Below are 20,601 nucleotides of genomic sequence, written 5' to 3'. Positions count from 1 at the left end.
GCCTCTGCGGGAATGTGATGCGCTTTCTTTTTTCTGATAATCGAATCTGCTTCTTGCGATCAGATTCGAACGGCAGCTAACAGTGACTGACGCCTCGTGCGGGCCCCCTGACGGCGCGGCTGAGCCGACCCGTGCCGTGCCCGCAGGTGTACCCGGACGAGGGCCATCAGCTGAGCGGAGTCACCGAACACCTGTACCGCACCCTGGACCAATACTTCCACGAGTGCTTTCTGCCTGAGAACGTCAGTGAATTGGTGCTCGAGGACATATGAGATAGGGCCCCCAGCGTATGCTGTGGGGGCGACACATGCAAAAAGAGACCGAAACTGACAGTAACCCCCGGGACGGAGGGCGGCACCGAGGAGCCCGGCTAGCCGCGCCGGGCTGTGGCTTGGGCCCGAGGCCGGCAGAATGACGAGGCCGGAGCCGGAGGCGCTCGGCGCCCGGTGAACAGGGGTGAGGTGCGGCTGCCAGGGGCATGGGAGACCAAGCAACGGTCCTCGGACGCCACGGGAGGTCTGGCCGCTGCAGGGGAGTTCGGCTTCTGCGGGGGGGTCCGGACAGCGCGGCGGGTCTAGCCGCTTTGTGTGATGTAATCACCACCGGCAGTGTCGCGTTCCTGGTGCGGGCTGGTTGTTATGTCCGGCAGACAGACTCGCCGGTCAGCCCGCTGGACAGCGCGCCGCAGTCATTGTATCCCGTTCGATGTGGCGACCGGTAGGTCCGAACCAAGAGAGGTCGCAGCGTCGCGCCGCCGCCGTGGCAAGCCCACTCGTCCGTGTCGCTGTCGGATTTACGTCGGCTGGAGCTGGCGTCTCCTTCAGTCGCTGTTCTGTTATCATCATGCGCCGGTTGCGTGTTACTCGTTTGTGTTGGTGTTACTATTGTTGCTGTGAACGATGCACCCGCGCAAGACGTTTTCATTGTTGGCATGGTGGTAACCGCACCGCATAGGAAGCATCACCGAGCTGTCATTGTTATAATAAATATGTTCACTGTCGACAGCCGGTTTGCATGATTTGATGGAGAGCAGCGGCAAATCAGCACTGATGATGAAGTCACGCCAGACAGCCAACATCCCTCAGAGAGATAACACTAAGTTATCTTAACGAGGCTGCTTTTCTATTGCTGGAGCCAGATGAATTAGTTCCATGCATCTTCCACAGGCTCTGAGGCTGAAAAGTTTGAATAGATGTTTGCTTTACTTGCATGTATGGTGATGTTCCACTGCTCTTGTAATTCAAAGTTCGAATTTGGCTCGGACTTCAATCTTTAAATTTCACACCAGTTCGGCGAACTGTCTGGCAACCTGCCGAAGCCCAAAAGAGAGAGAGAGAGAGAGAGAGAGAGAGAGAGAGAGAGAGAGAGAGAGAGAGAGAGAGAGAGAGAGAGAGAGAGAGAGAGAGAGAGAATATATATATATATATATATATATATATATATATATATATATATATATATGCGGAATATGCCTGTACATACATATGTATATATTCGGAATATACGTGCGTGGTACACTAAATGCATGCAAATGACTCAATTACTGATAGCATAGGAGGCTGCATTCAATTTCCGTTAGGCAACGCTCCTCTTTGCGGTCAAGCCGTACCCACATTTTGCATCCAAGCCGCACTTTAGTGAGAGCAGGCATCGCCGAGTCCGTGGCACTGACAGGTCCCCGAAAGGCTCGGTTGGCGACCCACTCAGATGTCCGATTGAGGGAGCAGGGTCCGTGCTGACGTTGCAGTCACCGCTGCGAAGTAAAATTGGGTCCACCGACCACGCACTTTGCGGGTGCGTGAACTGTACGTAATGCGTGTCCTCGCTAGACAGCGCTGCAGCCAGGGAAGAATGCAAGCATGGCTCCAAAGTTCGCCTAAGACCAAAGACCGCAAACGTGACGCAAAAACTCGAGAGCGCGATTCGGCGCAGTGTTTCATGCTTGAAAGCTTAATCTAAGCGCTAAAGCGTCTGCAACGCAAAGCGGTGCAGCGTTTCCGTCAGCGTTTTTAATTGCATACAAGCGAGGTACGCCGCGGCATCTGTGGCATGACTGGCGCACGTGATCTCTGACAGCGAGGCGCAGCCTGGCTTCCCGCTGGCTTGGACTGGCGTCGCACGGGCCAAGCGTGGCCCGCCGGCAGTGATTCACTGCGTCTGGCGTCGCACGGGCCTAGCGTGGCCCGCCGGCAGTGGTTCACTGCGTCTGGCGTCGCACGGGCCTAGCGTGGCCCGCCGGCAGTGGTTCACTGCGTCTGGCGTCACACGGGCTTAGTGTGGCCCGCCGGCAGCGGTTCACTGCGTCTGGCGTCGCACGGGCCTGGCGTGGCCCGCCGGCAGTGGCTCACTGCGTCTGGCGTCGCACGGGCTTGGCGTGGCCCGCCGGCAGCGGTTCACTGCGTCTGGCGTCACACGGGCTTAGCGTGACCCGCAGGCAGCGGTTCACTGCGTGGAACTGAAGGATTGCCGCGCTACCGGCGATGTTTGGCGTCTCAGAGACGGGACTTTGAGCTCCGACGGTCGCGGCTGGTGCGCCGGCGGTGGTAAAACTTCTCACTCACACGTGTGAGTTATTCGATGTCGCTGCCGTCCGCAGCTGGTGCGGCTCGCTGCCATCAGGCTGGGTGCGGCCGGTGCTGATAGTCCACCATCGCGCGACTGTAGATCGCGCGATGCCGCCGGCACGATTTACATGGCGTAACTAGCAACACACCACGCACGCCGCTAGAGGCATGATGTTGGTAAACTGTTGTAACTACCCCGCACTCACCTGAGGTTTACCGTGATGTTGCGATGCGTTTGAAATTCGTGAATGTCTAAGCACAGTCCTCTTGTGAAAGGAGTGAGGATGGGTATGAGGATAGGAGTGAGGATACGTGGGTAGCTCGTAGTGAGGCGTGAGTATCGTGTTGGGACTGAAGAGGGACGAGACGTAGTGACTTCTGTTCACACTGCTTTAGACAAATAGCGGAGAGGTGGGCCTACGGCTGCTTTATGTCGCAGGAAACGATCCACGTATGTGGGACCCGCTGGGGCGGCAACAGCCTTTTGAGACGCGAGGAGCGCATCATGCGTTTGACCTTTAGACCTGTGTCACCTTGGAACGCATGCGGTGTGTGTGTCACTGAGGCTTTTACGACGCACTCAGCTGCTGAGGCTATATGGCGTCGCCTGCCTCTCACTCTGGCAGGAGGGGCGGGCACCGCGGGGAATCGAGCCCCGTATCTCTGGTTTCCCAGACGCGCAGTGGTTAACTCAGAAGCGTTAACGACTGTAGTACACTATACGACCGGCACTCAACGCATGAGGTAAACCGTGTAAGGAGCATGCTGTGGTCGCATTGGCCGCCTGTGGACGCGTATCCTGGGACCTTTGTGGAGTCTGCTACGCTCCTAGCGGGACGCCTGGACCAGAAGACGAGCGATTATTTCCTTCGGAACAGTACATAACGCGCGAGGCTGCATGGAGCTTGCCAGTTGCCAAGGCTTCAGTGGCCACATTGGGACGCACGAGAAGGGTGTTCGGCGTGCTGGGGCCACAGAGGCCGCCTCGGAACGTGTGGTCCGGGCTCTGTATGGAGGCTGCTGAGGTCACAGCGGGGGTCGTCTCCCGGTTATGCATCTGAAGTCCTGACTGTGCGCCCCGAGGCCTGCTTTGGAAACGTCGCACCACCCACCGCGGTTAACAAGTGTCGCATGCCAAGCTGCGAGGCCAAGCTCAGCCGATTCGTCCAGATCCGGGATCCGGGGCGGTCTGACCTCCAGGCTAACCTGGTTAGGGGGCCGTTACCACCTCCGGTTGATGACATTGAAACGGGCGACGGCAAAGGCGCCAGAACTGGTGAAGCTTGACTTGCTGCATTGGCACCATCGCTGACAGATCTCGCTTAATGCGAGCGATGCAATTCTAGTCCAGATCAAGCTTTTCGAATTCACAGCGAAATCACTTGTTTGGTGAGACACTATCTGTGGAAAACGTCGACATAAAGAGAAGGAAGAGCAGCCATTCGTTCTAAACTTTACATGCAGTAGCCGGGGAGGACGAAACCAGCAGGCGAGCGATTATTTCCTTCGGACTATTACATCACACGCGGGGCCGCGCGCTGAGGCTGCTGAGGAGAATGTCCCGGTGACGTCACGCTAACGCTGAGTGAATGGGGCGCTAAAATCCCCGAACGATCCTACCCTCCTCATATATCTTTGTTCTGTTGCATCAGATAGTTCCGGTATCACAAGGCGATCCCACACTCTGTCAGTGGTTTAGCAGCCCATCATACGATGTCATGCTCGCTTCTCATTGGTAGGTAATCACATAGTTTCCGTGGAGCGTGATCATGACTGGTTTTCGATTGGCGTTGGCGTGTGAGGTGAGCCGTTCGTCACCATGCATACTCCTACGCGTATAGACTCAAAGACGCCAAACTGGTGTTGGGTGTACACGTGCACGTGGTGTGATGTGAGTGTTGGTGAGTGCAGCTGGCAAGTAGAGGCTATAGACTGGCAAGATTTAGTTTTGTCTGACCCGCGAGAAGAACTGGCATGACCAGGTCGTCACCAGTCTAGCACAAACAGTTAGAAATCTGATGCATCCATTTCACTCGAATCAACATGACGTTAGCCTTAAAACGTTATTGAAAACACTACATGCTTAGCATTATATATTCTGAAACATCGCCCATTCTCGGCACGCACCGCTCCGTCCGCGAGGTCTACATCACCCAACACATGCCACACCAGACCGCCTGCGGACGACGAGCGCACACTTCACCCCTGCTCCTGACTCGACCGCCGCAGCGACACGCCGCTCGCCGCTACTTGCCGTCGGCGGTGCGTTCGGCGCGCCGCTGCAGGCGCTGTTCGCGCCGCTCCTTCTTGGCCTGCTTGCGCTCCTGCCGCTTGCGCAGCACCTCCTCCCGCTCAGCGTCCGCCTGTGCGGCCGGAGCCTGCCGCGCCTGCAGGCTGAGCGTGGCGCCGAGGCCGGGCAGCAAGCGCAGGCGGCAGGCGGAGACGCCGCCAGCCGTGTAGCGCGCCACGACCGGCACCGCCTGCGCCAGGCGCCAGGCTTCCGCCTGCGTCAGCGCGTCCAGCTGGCGCCGCGGCAGCGGGACCACGGCCGACTCCTGGCCGTTGATCTGAGGGCGCGGCGGCGCGGTGTCACGCCCGGCGGGAGCACGCAGGGTGGTGGCCGTATCAGGGCCAAATCTCTCACAGGGATGGAGCAAACGCAGGTCTGGCCATTCAAACACCGCAGAACACACTTTTTTGTTTGTATACAGCACAACGCACGACGCACAGCGGAAACACCCGGGGTCTGACAGTACCCGCACCAACCTTTCACATTTCCCCCTCGACTGAAACGCAGTCCAGTTTGAAGGAATTATAGACCGGACGATGGGTTCTGGTCAAGCCTCCAGTCAGCTACACCCGGCCATCCCCATGCTGGGCAAGCGCTGAACACAAGTCGCCAGTGGGGAAAAGCATGACACTCGGAACGGTCCAGCGGCGGTAGACAGCGCTCGACACCACGGCTATCGGGAGGACATATCCACTGCGATCGAGAAAGGGCATCATCCGCGCGCCGCGACCCCAGCCGGCCGCCAGAGGGCTCACCTCGACGCTCAGCTCTAGTGCGGCGTCCTCATCGACTGTTGGCCAGCGCTGCTCCAGCACCGTGCAGTCCTGTGGCATCACACACACGGCAGGGCACCGGCCGTCAGCCGCCGCACAGCGGTCCGTCGGCAACAGCCGCTGTCACGTGGTTAGTCCATCTGCAGCTGCCATTACTCAAACAGCCAATCACCAGCCGCTCAGATTGTTTGATAGGCAGTGGCAGCATTTTAAGATAGGCTCCTCTGTCAGCGAGTCTGCCCAAATCAAACGGTTCAGACACATATCATCCACCGCGCCGTAACAGTAAATCTAGCGATTTATATTTTTAGGGCGTTTTGATTACCACGGTCATCTCGCGGCGAGTAGCGACGGTCAAGTAGCTAAGCAGCGAGTAGAAGATAAAACAGCTTGTCCCACGCGGTTCACCAAGATGTTACCACACAACGAAACAACAAACCACATTTGCATTCTACTAAGGCAGTACCACGCGCCGAGACAGCAAAACGCATTCAAATGCTACGTATTCATCAAACACCGCACAGAAACTCATATCTGACATCGGAGCCAGATTTAGTCCTGAGATCAGCTGCTGAAACAGCGCGGACGGGCCCAAGTTTGCCATGGCAACGGGCGCTGACAACAGCAGGGAAGCCCCGGCAGATCGATCGGCCACATCGCGGCGCCGTCTGCCGGGGATAATGGCACCGGTCCCGGCGCCGACAAGGTCGCCGATAAGTGGCCGCCATCAGCACTGCCTGGCTTTGACACTAGCTGACACCGTCACTGCTGTTGACATGGACCCTGGCTGACACTGACAATGGCCGACATTGACAATGCAGCTGGCATGAATACTCACTGACACGGACACGGGCCGACATGGACACTGGCTGACACTGACAGTGACACTGTCGCTGACACCGACGTTGGATCACACCGACGCCGGCTGACACGGAAACGGGCTGACATGATAATAACGGACAGAGTTACCCACACTCACATTGCCTGACCCTAAAAATAGCTACAACACTCAGTGGTACAGACCAGCGCAGGCACCGACTGACTCTGACCTGCTGGTGGCTGGGGTGGGCGTGTCGCACAACACTGGTAAATGCGGCCCACATCTCTGCGGCCAGGCACGGCATGACCGGTGACGTCATGATCAGCAGGTCACCGAGCGCGCGCTCATACTCTGCGCCCTGCGCCTGGTACCAGGCGGGCAGCCTCTGAGAAGAAGCGGCAACGCGGGCGGCGTCAGGGACGAACAATAGAAGTGGTCCCTAGTATGAACTAAGAAGAGGTGAGAGGCACGCGATGACGCCCAGCCTACGTCACGCGACCAGCAACGCTTCGAATGGCCAGGGTGCTCCACATGCCAGGCGCACTGTCGCACATCGAGCACAGGAACAGTAGTGGTCAGTTCCAAAGTAAGTCTTAGTGAAACCCCAGCCGCGGTCACCCTGTGCCGTCGTCAGCCCTTCCCGTACCCTCAGGACCGTCGTCAGCCCTTCCCGTACCCTCAGGACCGTCGTCAGCCCTTCTCGTACCCTCAGGACCGTCGTCAGCCCTTCCCGTACCCTCAGGACCGTGGTCAGCCCCTTCCTGTACCCTCAGGACCGTCGTCAGCCCTTCCCGTACCCTCAGGACCGTCGTCAGCCCTTCTCGTGCCCTCAGGACCGTCGTCAGTCCCTCTCGTACCCTCAGGACCGTCGTCAGCCCTTCTCGTACCCTCAGGACCGTCGTCAGCCCTTCCCGTACCCTCAGGACCGTCGTCAGCCCTTCCCGTACCCTCAGGACCGTCGTCAGCCCCTCTCGTACCCTCAGGATCGTCGTCAGCCCTTCTCGTACCCTCAGGACCGTCGTCAGCCCCTCCCGTACCATCAGGACCGTCGTCAGCCCTTCCTGTACCCTCAGGATCGTCGTCAGCCCTCCCGTGCCCTCAGGACCGTCGTCAGTCCCTCCCGTACCATCAGGACCGTCGTCAGCCCCTTCCGTACCCTCAGTGCCGTGGTGAGTCCCTGCAGTCGGGTGATGGCCACGCTCAGCTGATGCGTCTCCTGGAAATTGAGCGTGACGGCGCGGACGAAGTAGTTACGCGTCTCCCTCATCTCCGCTTCAAGCCGCGTTAGCTCCACCTCATCCCCTGCCCCGGACCCCGCCGGTGGGGCGGGGGCGGACCGCAGGCGCAGGAGGTCGCCGACCGTCATCCAGAGCCGGCGCTGCCAGGCCAGCAGCGGCGGGAACGCTGACGGAGGACAGACGGGGGCGGCTGGTCGGCCTGCTTATGGACATTTTCGGACAGATGACGGATTGGACGCGAGGGAGATCCTTCGATAACATGCAACTACGTGGAAAAACATGATACGCTCTCAAGAAAACAAACACAAAAAAGCCAGGCTGGGGAGTGTGGGTTCAGGAGTGCTTCCTGGATAAATATTGTTCTGGTCGCAAACGAGGAATATTAGCCACATGGAACATAATAGCGAAGTCCACAAGCGCAAAAAACCGCCGCGGTCTTCTGTGTCACACACGAAAGGCCGTACAACAATAAGTCTGACCCAGTAGTTGGCCTGCTCTGGGCCCTCCGCCTCAGAACGCCCACCTCGAGGTGGCAGGCGCCGCCGCCGGTCCTCATCCCCAACCGTGCACTCACAGTCGCTGGACCAGTGTCGTGACGAGGTGGGCGCCACCGTCCCCAGCATCAGCAGCCGCATGGTGTCGGCGCCCAGCTCGCCAATCACCTCCGCCGGGTCCACGCCGTTGTGTTTCGACTTGGACATCTTCTCCCACTGGACGGTGACCGGCCGGCCGGAGTCCACGTCCACCGCATCTCCTGACTCTGAGCACGGTGGACGGGGTTAGGGTCCGCAGCAGCAGCAGCAGCAGCAGCAGTAGAACGGCGCGGGCGAAACGGAGCGATCGGTCAGGATGAGTGACCATGTGAGGCTGCGAGAAGAACATCTCCGCTAATAAACATCAGCATGCTTCGTATCCAGTATGAATAGACGTTTTAAGCGCTTACTTCGCCTGGCACAGTGCAATCCACCGAGATCTGAATCTGACCTGGCATGATTCACCTGACATCTGGATACAACATGACCTGACCTGACATCTGCACATGACCTGACCTGACATCTGCACATGACCTGACCTGACATCTCCACATGACCAGGCCTGACATCGTACATGACCTGACCTGACATCACTACCTGATCTTACCTGACATCTGCATCTGACCTGACCAACTCCACAGGACCTGGCCCTTACCTGGCATCTGTACCTGACCTGACCTGACCTGACCTGGCCTGACCTGACCCGACCTCACGCACCTGACATCTGCACCTGGTCGGGCCGGAGGTAGCGGCCCGTCTCGGTGACGCGGTAGCTCTGGCCCATGACTTGGCCCTGCACCAGCAGACGCGAGAATGGCTCCTCACAGGTCACCAGCCCCAGCGAGTGCAGGAAGTGGTGGATGAAGCGCGCGTAGTACAGGTGCAGCACGGCTGCCCGAACAGAACAACTCTAACCACGGGAACAGACTGGGACACCGCCGGGACATAAAGGCACCCGCTCGGGCTGCCGGGGCCGACAGCGTAACCAGCCAATGACATGACGACGTCATTTTGGTGACTGGCGACGTTGGTACAGCTAAAGAACACTTTTCATAACACGCATACAGTGATCACGCTTCCAACTGCCGGGCTTTGGATAAGCCAGCTTGCGGCGAAAGTAAAAACCGATTCTGAGAAAAACGTTAAGACCACCACAATGCTTCCCAACATTCGTTGCACTGTCTGGAACACGTTAGACCGGAAGGCGTTATTTAAACCTCTCAAGCATGACCAAAACAACTGTATGAAGAGTTCTTCCTATGGAGAAAAGGGGAAGAAATCGGTTGCAATCTAAGTAACATTGACCTACCATGCTCTTTTCCGCCGACATAGATGTCGACCGGCATGTGCGCGTTGACCTTGTCAGGGTCAAAGGGCGCGTTCGAGTTGCGCGGGTCCAGGAAGCGCAGGTAGTACCAGGACGAGTCGACGAAGGTGTCCATGGTGTCCGTCTCGCGCTGCGCCGGTCCTCCGCAGCTGGGGTGGCACGAGTGTTAGTGATGTCGGGAGGCGTTGCAAGGCACGATAGAAAACGGTGCAATCAGACACGCGAGGCCGACCATGACGTTGTTCATTCAGTTTTTCCATAAACACATCATTCGCAGACCGGGACGGAGCAACAAAAACGCGAGCCCTTCACCGCTCCTCGCATCAAGTCAGTTCTTCCGCGCACACCAGCCAGCCCACTGCACGCGCCGCCGCTACTGACCTCGGGCAGTCGACCTTGAGCCAGTCCGTGGCTTCCAGCAGTGGCGAGCCGCCGCCGCCCGACGCGGGCAGCCGGGGCAGCCGGACGGGCAGCTCGCGCTCGGGCAGCGGCACGGCGCCGCACGCCGGGCAGTGCACGGCGGGGATGGGCGTGCCCCAGTACCGCTGGCGCGACACCAGCCAGTCGTGCAGGCGGCTGGAGCAGCGGTAGCCGCCGCCGGCCGCCACCACCGCCTCCAGCGACGGCGGCGCTCCCCCCGGCGGTGGCGGGAGGGCCGCGGCCAGGTGCGCCGCCTCGCCGCCGTCCTCGGCCGCGCACAGCATGGCGTCGGCGCCGTCGGGGAAGGTCAGCGCGTCGCTGACGAGCAGCGGCAGCCGGCCGCCCGTCGCCGGGTTCAGCGCGCTGAGGGGCGTCGCCGCGCCGCCGCCGGAGGGCCGGCGTCTTGCCAGCGCGTGCTCCGAGCGCAGGCCGATGAAGGAGGCGCGGGCGAAGCGGCGCGGGTCGGCTGTCCAGAGCAGGAGCGGGTCCGGCCGCGAGTCCGGGTCGGTGGTGTCCTCCACCTGAGGTCGGATGGAAAGACAGGTGTCACACGGCGGCTCAGTGACGAGCGCGCTACAGGCCGGTCCCAAAACAGAGACTTGGTACCAAAGGTTAGTGTCTAAGTCATAACTGGGCTATGATCAAACCCCTCCTAAGCTGTGCACAGCGCCGCACTACGGACCACACAGAACGCCACAGCGGCATCCGCCGTTAGTCGCAGGACGCTGAGCGCAGCCGTTCGCAGTTCACTTCATCTAACCGGCATCTGCATGCCCCGAGCGGCCGCTGCACCCCTTTCCAGCCCTGAGCCCGACGGCGGGACACTGCGACCCCAGGCCCAGCCTGGCCGCACCTTCAGCTCGAACTTCCAGCCGTCGCACTCTCCGATCCAATGCTTCTGCAGCTGGACGATGTCGCGCCAGTCCCGCAGCTGCGGTGAGTCGAGGCTGCGCCGCAGCCGCTCCGAGAAGCGCGTGGTGCGCACGAACCACTGGCGCAGGTGGCGCCGCTCGACGAGCGCGCCGCTGCGCCACGAGCGGCCCTGCTCGTCCACCTGCTCGTCGGCCAGCACCGTGCCGTCGGCCGGGTCCCAGTTCACCAGCGCCTGCCGGGCGGGGGATGGCGCGCACAGTCAGGGATGGCGTCTCAGGCCACTGGCAGGCGGGCAGAGCCCGCCATCACGTGTTAGTCGCGGTCGGAGATGTGCATGGTTCGAGACGTGATCATCGCCGTTAGAAAAGAAGTTCACGGAGGAACTAGACGGCAAAACAGAGCTTATCACCTTCCATCCTCAACAAAGAAAGATCAAGAGGGCGTCCCACCTCCGCATCAGTCGCATCACGGAAACGGATGAGCGATTTGAATTATTTCACGACACATTGGCTCTTGCGATCATTGGCGTTACAATCTTTTGCGTACGTCGCAACCGGGACGACGTAAGACCAGTCAACTATCCCGGCTCGAACGCTTTAGTAGGGACGTCCTGCAATCTGGTCACCACGCATCGAGCACTGTAGAACTCCCACCAGCGAGTTTTCAGCCGACAAACGAGGCCTCCGACTCCCGTCGCACAGCCCACCTGTGTGTGTGTGTGTGTGTGTGTGTGTGTGTGATTGGGGCTTCACGACGCACCCAGCTGAGGCTATATCGCGTCGCCTGCCTCTCACCCTGGCAGGAAGGGCGGGCACCGCGGGGAATCGAACCCCGTGCCTCTGGTTTCCCAGACGCGCAGTAACGCACATCCCACCTCTCGTCGGTACACGAGGCCGGCGCGGTAGAGCCGCAGGAAGAGCCACTGTGTCCAGCGGTAGTAGTCGGGCCGGCAGGTGGTCAGCTCGCTGCCCCAGTCGAAGCAGCAGGCCATGCGCTCCAGCTGGCTGCGCATGTGCGCGATGTTGTCGTGCGTCCACTCGTCGGCCGGCAGGCGGCGCTCGAGCGCGGCATTCTCCGCCGGCAGTCCGAACGCGTCCCAGCCCATCGGGTGGATCACCTGCGCACGGGTCAGGGTCAAGGTCAGGGCCGAGGTCAGGGCTGCGGTCAGGGTCAGGGTCAGGGTCGAGACCACGCCCCTGCGGTAGATGCGCGGGCGTGTTGGGGTGGGCCAGTGGCAGCCAGTGTTGGGTCAGGGGACGAAACCAATCCCGCCCCGTCGCCCGCCCGGGGGGTGGGGCGGGAGTATCGCCCCTGACCCAATCTGTGCCGGGGTCAGGAGAGATGCCCCAGTAGGGCATGACCTGCGCAGAGTACCAGGGTTGCACAGAGGGATGGCATTCCAGTGCAATGGGAGGATCGCCTCCTCATAGGTGATTGCTTAGGTCGGGAAAAGGCGTCCTTCAGAAGCGTGCATGACTTGACCGTAGGTTCGAATCGGCAGCAAGTTCATATTTCGGCCCACGGACTCGGACGCAGGAGTGAAAGCTACCATCAGCAAACCAGACAGCCAGTCGGGCGACCTGACAATGCATACAGTGACGACCGCGATCGCATTGCATTCCATTCATTCGACAGCCTGCCATTTCCCATGCCAACCATGTCACGTCTTTTTCATACCGCGCACAGCCGGCGTCGTGCGCAGCCCGGCCGGCGCGCGCACCTGCTTGCCCATGAGCCGATGGAAACGAGCCACCGCGTCGCTGATGGCGTACACGCGCACGTGGCCCATGTGCAGCCGGCCGGACGGGTAGGGGAACATGGCCAGCACGTAGGCGCTGGGCTGGCCAGGTTCCGGCGGCGCCGGCGCGGCGCTAACCCGCGCCAGCCAGGCCCGCTCGGCCGCCAGCCGCTCCGAGTTCGTCAGCTCGCCCTGCCGACGGACGACGCCGGCGGTCACCGGGGGTACGGCGGTAACAGAGGGGACGGGGGATCAGGAGGTCTGAGGTGGGTGAGTATGGTTTTGTGGAGATAATGGTATGGAACTGGATCCTTTTGACGACGAAATGCATATGAAGTGAAGGCTGTCCAACAATAGCACTCATGTGATGACAATCATCAACTGCAATCATCTTTATATTCTAAAAAAAGCTTCGAAAAAGCTTACTTGCCGGGCAACGGCAAGCTTAAGCACATTAACACATCACTGTTAAAAGAGATTCATACTGCATCTATCATGCATGGACAACACGCCAAGAGCTAGTAAAACACATGACCAAGCTACACCTGGCATGCCCGTCTAACTTACCCACACACCAGTCTCAGTGAACAGCAGCCGTTGAACAGCACGTATGTACGACGGCCGCTTTCGCAGCGGCCACGGCGATCGCAGCGCCATCTTTCGACCCGTTCCGCACACAAAGATTAGCATTTTTCACACGCGGCAGGCTGATCGCCGCCGAAGCGCTCGAGCGTTTGTGTGACGACCACCAGCAGGTCCATGAACGCGTTGACGGCAGTGCGCAGGCTGCGGGCGTCCGGCGCGTCGAAGGACACCAGCATCCGCTCGCCCTCCAGGGAGAGCTGGCGAGTGGTGGTGGCGCGTCGCGGCTCCTTGTCCACACGCAGCGAGTTGTAGGCGATCTCGGCTTGCCGGGCACTGGCGAAGGGCACCTCCAGGTGGACAGAGAGGCCGCTCATGTCAGCTGCATCACCTGTGTGCCTGTAAGGCAAACAATTGTGATGATAGGTCATTGTGCAAGCATGAATACAAAGCCATCTGGCCTTGCATGCATGATCTCTAAAGTCAGAGGTTGGTGAGTTATGCAGCACCTGATATTCATCCACAGCACACCTGGTAATAGCCAGGCAGTCAGTAAGTATGCAGATTCATGGTAGAGTTATGAGACATCCTAACTCAGACAAATTCCCCTGACCCCCCCCCCCCCCCCCCCCCCCACACACACACACCCTGGCACAGCAAACACCAGGCAGAATGCAGTTATAATGTTTCATGGGTACAAACTGTTACATCTGCTGGCATTACTGAAGCTGCAGCTAAAACAGTATGTTAAGCTTTGGAATAGTGATGACATAGAGAAACATTCAAGAAAATGTGCCAAAAGTTTGCAGTGAATTTTTCCACAATTGTATGTGAATTTGTTCAATGAATTTCATATAGTTTGTAGAGCAAAGTGCATATCATACTCATCAATTTGAATGCACTGCAGACTTCTTGCATGCATTATGCACAACAAGATAACCTGTATCTGAGCAGGCAACTGAGCGCATGCATTCAAAACTGCAGGTTTCCAACCATTCATCTCTTATCATTTCATTATTTTGTGATTATATTTTGTCATTGTGTTCTACATGCATCTTGAGGACTGTTGTGGAGTTTAAACATTGAACATGGTACCTCATACACTCAACTCACATTTATAACTGATTTTCTTTTGTTCGAGTTTTGTTTTATCTTGCATGCTCATTCATGAAGCACAGAACCTACACTTGCTGAGGCTTGTCAGAGTTGATATTAGAAAAGAGTGGTCAGCCCAAGTATCCTAAAATAAACCATAAAATGTTGTAAGCTAATATACCATGGTACTTCCATATAACATCAATGAAATATCAAAATCAGATATCATAAAACTCCCAATGTTCACACCCTTAAGAGCAACTAAGGGACCATCCATGTATGTCAGAAAAAAATATGTAATAAAGCAACATGCCTTATACATCACTCTGTTCCATAACCCTAATGATAGTGGTGTTATTTTGTAGTTTCAACTGTAACAGGCATGAGCCCCTCAGTCATTTGATATCTTCAGGCCAGGATCATCATAATGCATCCTAAGAATGTCTCTATGTCCAAAATTACTTAGCTAATACCCCAGGTGTCAAAATACATGTGATGACAAACATCCCTGGCATAGCAGACATTCAGGCAGCAGTTTAAGGTGCACACACACCATAAATGTGATAACCAAGTTTTAGCTCATGATCACAAATTTTAGTGTGTAGGGCAATTGTTTTGAAAATACAAAGATTTATGATGGTGCTTTGTACTTAAGTAACTTTAAGCAAACTGTCACCACAAAAATTGGTACAAATTACTTTGAAAGTTCAGCACAATTTTACCTAGCCTAAGTTTGATGCACATATGCTACACATTGAGTGAGCCAATCCCATGCAGATGCAGACATGTAAGCATTTGGTATGGTAGATGGATTTTTGCAGACTGGTCAGTAACTAATTATAGATGAAAACAGTTGCCTCAAAAAGATAAAATTGGAGACAAAATTGCTCCACTCACATAAATCAATCATACACATGGTACATTCCATCAAAAATGTTCTCTTTGGACCGATACAAATGACTCATCCAGCAATCAGGCATTAAGTTAAGAAGTTGGCAAAATCTGAGGTAACAGCTTGTGAAGAGAGACAAGCTTTTCCTTTCCGGCTTATAACTTTTGACTACCTTTGAACTTACACAGAATCACGCTGCGACAACCCGACGAAAGAACTCGCGTGTTGCCGGTGTCGTCACTTGCGTGAGAAGCTGACTACTTTAACTGTCTTGCTATCGCCATAATTGGAGCTTGGGAATTGACGTTTTGGTGGCAGACATCTTTGGTTTGGTAGCGTCAGCTACAAGATTCCTTTACGCATTGCGAGTTCCTTAAACTTGTGTCCCGTGCTTCATGCCATGGCCTCATCTTCGGTTTCCAAAAATGCTAGGAGACCGGATAGACACAAGCCTTAACAGCTGTCAGCATCTTGTTCTTCCTTCCGCGTGCATGCCCCATTATGTTTGTATGTGACGGTCACGCAGACTGTTGCACTGATACGTAACCGTCGCAAAGAGCCGTTGCATTTGACGCGCCCTTGAAAAAATTACTCGCAACCGATCGACAAGGTCCTTGTTTCAAAATGTTATAAACATTATCACTTACCCTTCCTGTAACTGGAAGGGCGGCATAACCGTGTTGCTCAGTTCCCTGGATCAGCCAATGCGCCCGCGCGCGTCTCTCGACAGCCATCACCGTCCAATAAAAAAGTTATTTTGTTCCCGAATCAACCGATCTCTGTTGCTCACGTGGTCAGGAAAAATGTGCGTCTTTGGATGAAATCGGGCATAAACGGCGTTTTGAGGATCGAACGTTCAATTCAACTGTCATGGAAGTACTGTCAAGTATTCAACAGTCAAGTATAGTCAACTGTCAAGTATTCATGGAACGTTACCCATAATTTTGCATTGCACTGATATTGAATAAATATTTGACAATTCCACCATGAATGTTACCACGATAAAGCCAGATAATATTGTCAGCAACTTATTGAAAAAAATGGCAGATGCAGTCATGCATTTCATTCTTCCAAAACTTCAAACACAGCCCAACTACTCCCATGACCGATATTCTGACCCCGATACTATGAAAACACCAATTCGGATCCAGAAAACTGCCACCGCATATAGTGCCGCTGCTCTACGGTTGTTGTGAAAGCCAAATTGAATCTAAAAATCGGACTTCGGAGTGGTTGTGATGGACCTAAATCAGACTAAACGTTGTCATCTCGTTAGCATTGACCTGAGCCGTTAATGCTGTGTTCCGAAGAAAAATGCCGATGATTGTGATAGTATGACTAGCGTACCGAAAGACTTTTCCGAGTCTCCGAATTCGGTTTCGTCCCTGTCTCGAAAATGTTCAGCCTTCCATACGAATAGTAGCCTTCTCTACACACAGGTGGAGCAAGTATTTCGCGGCTCTGGCCACGTGTTTGTCTCTTCCCCAAAGTGAAGTGGAAATATCCCCTCCATCACCGCTAAAAATAAAAACAACACCAAAATCTTTGTCTTAAGGACCTGATCTCCACCCTTGCAATGGAATATTTCTGCGGCGTCTCTAGTAATGTGTGTGCAGCGTAACCTGTTACCAGTACCTGTAACCTGTAACCAGCGTACGCTCGTACTTGCGTGTACCTGTGCCTGTAGGCGTGCTTAATGCCTCGTAACCGCCTGTGGTAGCGCATGCCGAATTAACGTGTGATGCGTACCAGTGTTTATATGCTGTCGCTGTGCCCAATCTACTCATTAGGGGGTAATCTGCAGAAAAGCGTTATGCAAGCGATGTGCATGTGTTCGTGCTTATTACACATGTGATGCACATCTGTCACTTATATGGGAACGCAGATTGCGTGCTCAGGCTTTTGTCGTACACTGACTTACGTATGCGGCTTTTGGATGCGTAATGCAGCACCCATTATTTGCCGCTGGAAGTTTACCAGCTCAACCGACTAAGATTTTGTCAAACGCGATGTGAGTATACAGTCGGGGAAACTGCGTTTAGCTGTTAGCCGTTTTTTAGCTGTTAGCCGTTTAGCCGTTTTGGTGGTTTCATACTTTGTAAACAAATTTGGTCGAGCACGACGCTGACGTTTTGAGATCTTGCAGGCATCGTATTTGGTATGGCATCCCACGCAGTATATGTCCTTAGGTATGGCAGTAGTATCATGTCCGCAGATATGGTATCGTGTGCCCATAGTTCATTTTCACGCACAAATCAAGCTAGGTTGGAATATTGAAGAACATGTGAATGTGACCACGCTATTCATATGGCAACATGTCCGGCGCCGAGGCACCTTATGCAATTTGTTGGTTGGGTGTCTAGTGATTCCGAATTATTTTTTTGTAGCAATCCCTAATTTCATGAAGACTAGATACGTACACACCCTGCTGTTCGGTTTACATTCAAGGTCTGTTTGTTAGTTCACAGGCTGTGAATACTGGGCATTTTAGCTAAATGATTGAGGCAGTGTATTGGCTGGCTCAGGAGATATTTGGATTTTGTTGGAAAAATAACTGCATAAAATCTCACACGGTATCAATAGACAGTGGCTGATGTATGAAACCACCTCGAGCCAAAGCAGGGGAAAGTGTCTCAATAAGAACGGGTCCTCATTCCGCGTGAACGCAAATAAATGGTTAACAGGTGGTGCTACGGCAGGTTAGGAAAAGGATCGCTGGAAGGAAAAGGATAGCTTTGTTTATTATGCTAATTTTGTTCTTTTTTAATTGACCCAAGCGATTGGAGGGCGGTGGAAAATATTCCAGCCCCACCGGGTCAATGTGTAGCAGGGGACACCGGACTGAGACTGCACTTAACTGTCGCCCTGATAGAGGAGAGCTTCCAGCCCCGCCGGGTCAATTTGTAGCAAGGGACACCGGACTGAGACTGCACTTAACTGTCGCCCTGATAGAGGAGAGCTTCGAGCCCCGCCGGGTCAATTTGTAGCAAGGGACACCGGACTGAGACTGCACTTAACTGTCGCCCTGATAGAGGAGAGCTTCCAGCCCCGCCGGGTCAATTTGTAGCAAGGGACACCGGACTGAGACTGCACTTAACTGTCGCCCTGATAGAGGAGAGCTTCCAGCCCCGCCGGGTCAATTTGTAGCAAGGGACACCGAACTGAGACTGCACTTAACTGTCACCCTGATAGGGGAGAGCTTCCAGCCCCGTCGGGTCAATTTGTAGCAAGGGACACTGGACTGAGACTGCACTTAACTGTCACCCTGATAGGGGAGAGCTTCCAGCCCCGCCGGGTCAATTTGTAGCAAGGGACACCGGACTGAGACTGCACTTAACTGTCGCCCTGATAGAGGAGAGCTTCCAGCCCCGCCGGGTCAGTTTGTAGCAAGGGACACCGGACTGAGACTGCACTTAACTGTCGCCCTGATAGAGGAGAGCCTCCAGTCCCAACGGGCCAATGTGTAGCAGGGGACACCGGACTAAGACTGCACTTAACTGTCGCCCTGGTAGGGAAGAGCCGATGCCCCCTACCCCTAAGGTTCTCTGAAGATGTCCTTCCGAGATGTTCATGCGTCGTTGGGGCATGCATTGCGCGTGTTTTGACCAAAAAAAAAACGTATCTCTGGCATTTCTGGTTTCTGAGTAGCGACCATTTTTAAGTATAGGAGCACTGCTCGGCGACCTACGGCGAGCGCGAGCGGTGGACGGCAACCGACAAATCAGCCAACAACCAACAACCGACAAATCCGCCAACCCCTGGCGACGGGAACGACCTGGCTCATGAACTGAGGTCTATTTCATAATGATATGCTCGAAGCACACAAAACTTTCCTAAAACATACCTGGAGCCAAACAATGAACACGTCTGCGTCAGTTCTGCACTGTTTTGTGGCAGGACTTCGTATAGATGGGTACGTAAAGCAGAAATAGCTCAAGCTGTTAGTCCGCTTTTTCAGGAAAACTTACCTTTTGACTTGGTCTAGTGGTGTTAAGCATACTTAACATTGATTTAGCAGTCTGAAACCCATTGTCAGCTGTGACATCTCGTTGAGACCAATCAATTGCTTTAACACTTTGAGTCTTTGAAGTGATAAATGGCGTGAAAAAGTAAAAAAGTCAGGCTAATCCTCTTTCTAAAGCCAATTTCTCGTAAACGCGTCATGGGCATCCCCTATGCTACGTGAACCATCGCCGACGCAGACGTTACCACCCTTCGTCTAGGGAGTAGCGTTATTGTCCCGTGCTATTAGGATATTCCAGCCATCAAATGTAAGATTTATTTGCACCGTAATCCCATTTGCAGTGGTCAATAGAATGGCAGCATTTTAATGACGTGATAATGGTGTCATGGGTGCTTGGGTGACCTTGAAGTAGCATCCCCGAATTAGTTTGCATACCTCCGCGAGCATGCAGCCCAGAAACCAGAGGAATTTATGTCTTAAGAATGGCAGGACAGTGAACTGCACTGAATGGTCTTCAAGGTGGTTATTTCAGTTTTAAAAAGCTACACAAATGTGAAATACTTCCTTTAAGCAACAGGCTGGTGTTCTGGATAGAGGCAGCAAAATGCTAATGCAGCTGGTTGCTTATCAATTCGGCCTTTCAGCACCCCTTTCCTCGGCTCTCAACGTGCTTTTACAAAGCATACTGGATGCTCGCCTGTCGCAAAGCACATAAACTACTCAAAGTTGAACACAAAACACGCAAAAATAATAGACAACTGTCACAAAGTATGCAGATAAAGACGTGGGTCATATGTCGTTATTTGTCACGCAACTTTTACAAATGATGGTGGTCGCCGCCACCTCTGACCACTGGCTTTCCTCTTGCAGAACTGACTGACTGAAACGAACAATAGCAGTGTGAAAAGTTCTCTGAACGTGCCATATTTTGTTGTCGTTGGCTATTCAGGCATTAAATGAGCAGGAAGTAAACTACTGAACTCTAAAATTCGTTCCGTATTGCTAAGGAGGCGTCTCGATCTTCTCCGACTTACATCGATTGCTTATCTTTGCAAACGCTCTAGCGGTTTGATTTCACCCTGGGAAACCATATATGGGCTAATTCCGCAGGAAAATATCTAGCATGCCGGTCCTCTCTACCTCAGAATGGAGGGACGCGAACCACAATACGGCCTTCAACATTCGAATGGGAAACATCCGTCCAGACGTCCACCATCAGTTCTCAGGAGCTCACAAACGTCAGTATAGGTATCTGTGGTTTGTATTTATGCAAGGTTAAAGTTGTCGGCAGTTGCTGGGAAAATGTGTGTCTTCGGTTGCTTGCTTCAACGGATACATAATCCATCAATGGTCAAAAACATGAGCGTGCGGTGCAAATGCTATTGGCTTCGATCTACCGCGTAGAAGGTCCATTGCGCACCAATCCCCGGCCGGATTCTTGTCAGTAGAGCAGTCTACTGATCCCAGTGGAGGGTGACGACGGGCTGCACAT

The 20,601-nt window shown here is 54.7% G+C and overlaps 2 protein-coding genes and 1 long non-coding RNA gene across 3 annotated transcripts in view; 1 reads left to right on the top strand and 2 right to left on the bottom strand.

The window, feature by feature from the left end:
* Positions 1-1,000, top strand: part of LOC119105328 (inactive dipeptidyl peptidase 10) — a 107,532-nt gene extending 106,532 nt beyond the window's left edge. Inside the window, exon 16 of the mRNA XM_037228796.1 lies at positions 147-1,000. Coding sequence (XP_037084691.1) covers positions 147-272 — 126 coding nt within the window. The 3' untranslated portion in view covers positions 273-1,000. The remainder of the gene's footprint in view (positions 1-146) is intronic.
* A 1,344-nt stretch (positions 1,001-2,344) lies between these two features.
* On the bottom strand, positions 2,345-13,397 carry LOC119105327 (putative leucine--tRNA ligase, mitochondrial). Its single transcript, XM_037228795.1, has 15 exons — positions 13,278-13,397; positions 12,559-12,768; positions 11,713-11,955; positions 10,819-11,070; positions 10,245-10,486; positions 9,927-10,121; positions 9,528-9,694; positions 8,936-9,109; positions 8,260-8,445; positions 7,604-7,851; positions 6,677-6,832; positions 5,610-5,678; positions 5,018-5,131; positions 4,842-4,942; positions 2,345-2,402 (listed from the first exon to the last, which is right to left on the bottom strand). Exons 1-15 carry the CDS (start codon positions 13,395-13,397, stop codon positions 2,345-2,347), a joined length of 2,535 nt encoding a protein of 844 aa, XP_037084690.1.
* Positions 13,398-13,471: 74 nt separating this feature from the next.
* Positions 13,472-15,368, bottom strand: LOC119106359 (uncharacterized). The gene is made up of 3 exons (XR_005095124.1): positions 15,330-15,368; positions 14,272-14,398; positions 13,472-13,557 (listed from the first exon to the last, which is right to left on the bottom strand). It is a non-coding gene; the product is annotated as an uncharacterized LOC119106359 (long non-coding RNA).
* Positions 15,369-20,601: the final 5,233 nt, after the last annotated feature.

The sequence above is a fragment of the Pollicipes pollicipes genome, unplaced genomic scaffold, assembly GCF_011947565.3.
Source record: "Pollicipes pollicipes isolate AB1234 unplaced genomic scaffold, Ppol_2.1 Scaffold_6138;HRSCAF=7277_pilon_pilon_pilon, whole genome shotgun sequence".
Lineage (NCBI taxonomy): Eukaryota > Metazoa > Arthropoda > Thecostraca > Pollicipedomorpha > Pollicipedidae > Pollicipes > Pollicipes pollicipes.
This window is presented reverse-complemented; position numbering and strand designations above follow the sequence as displayed.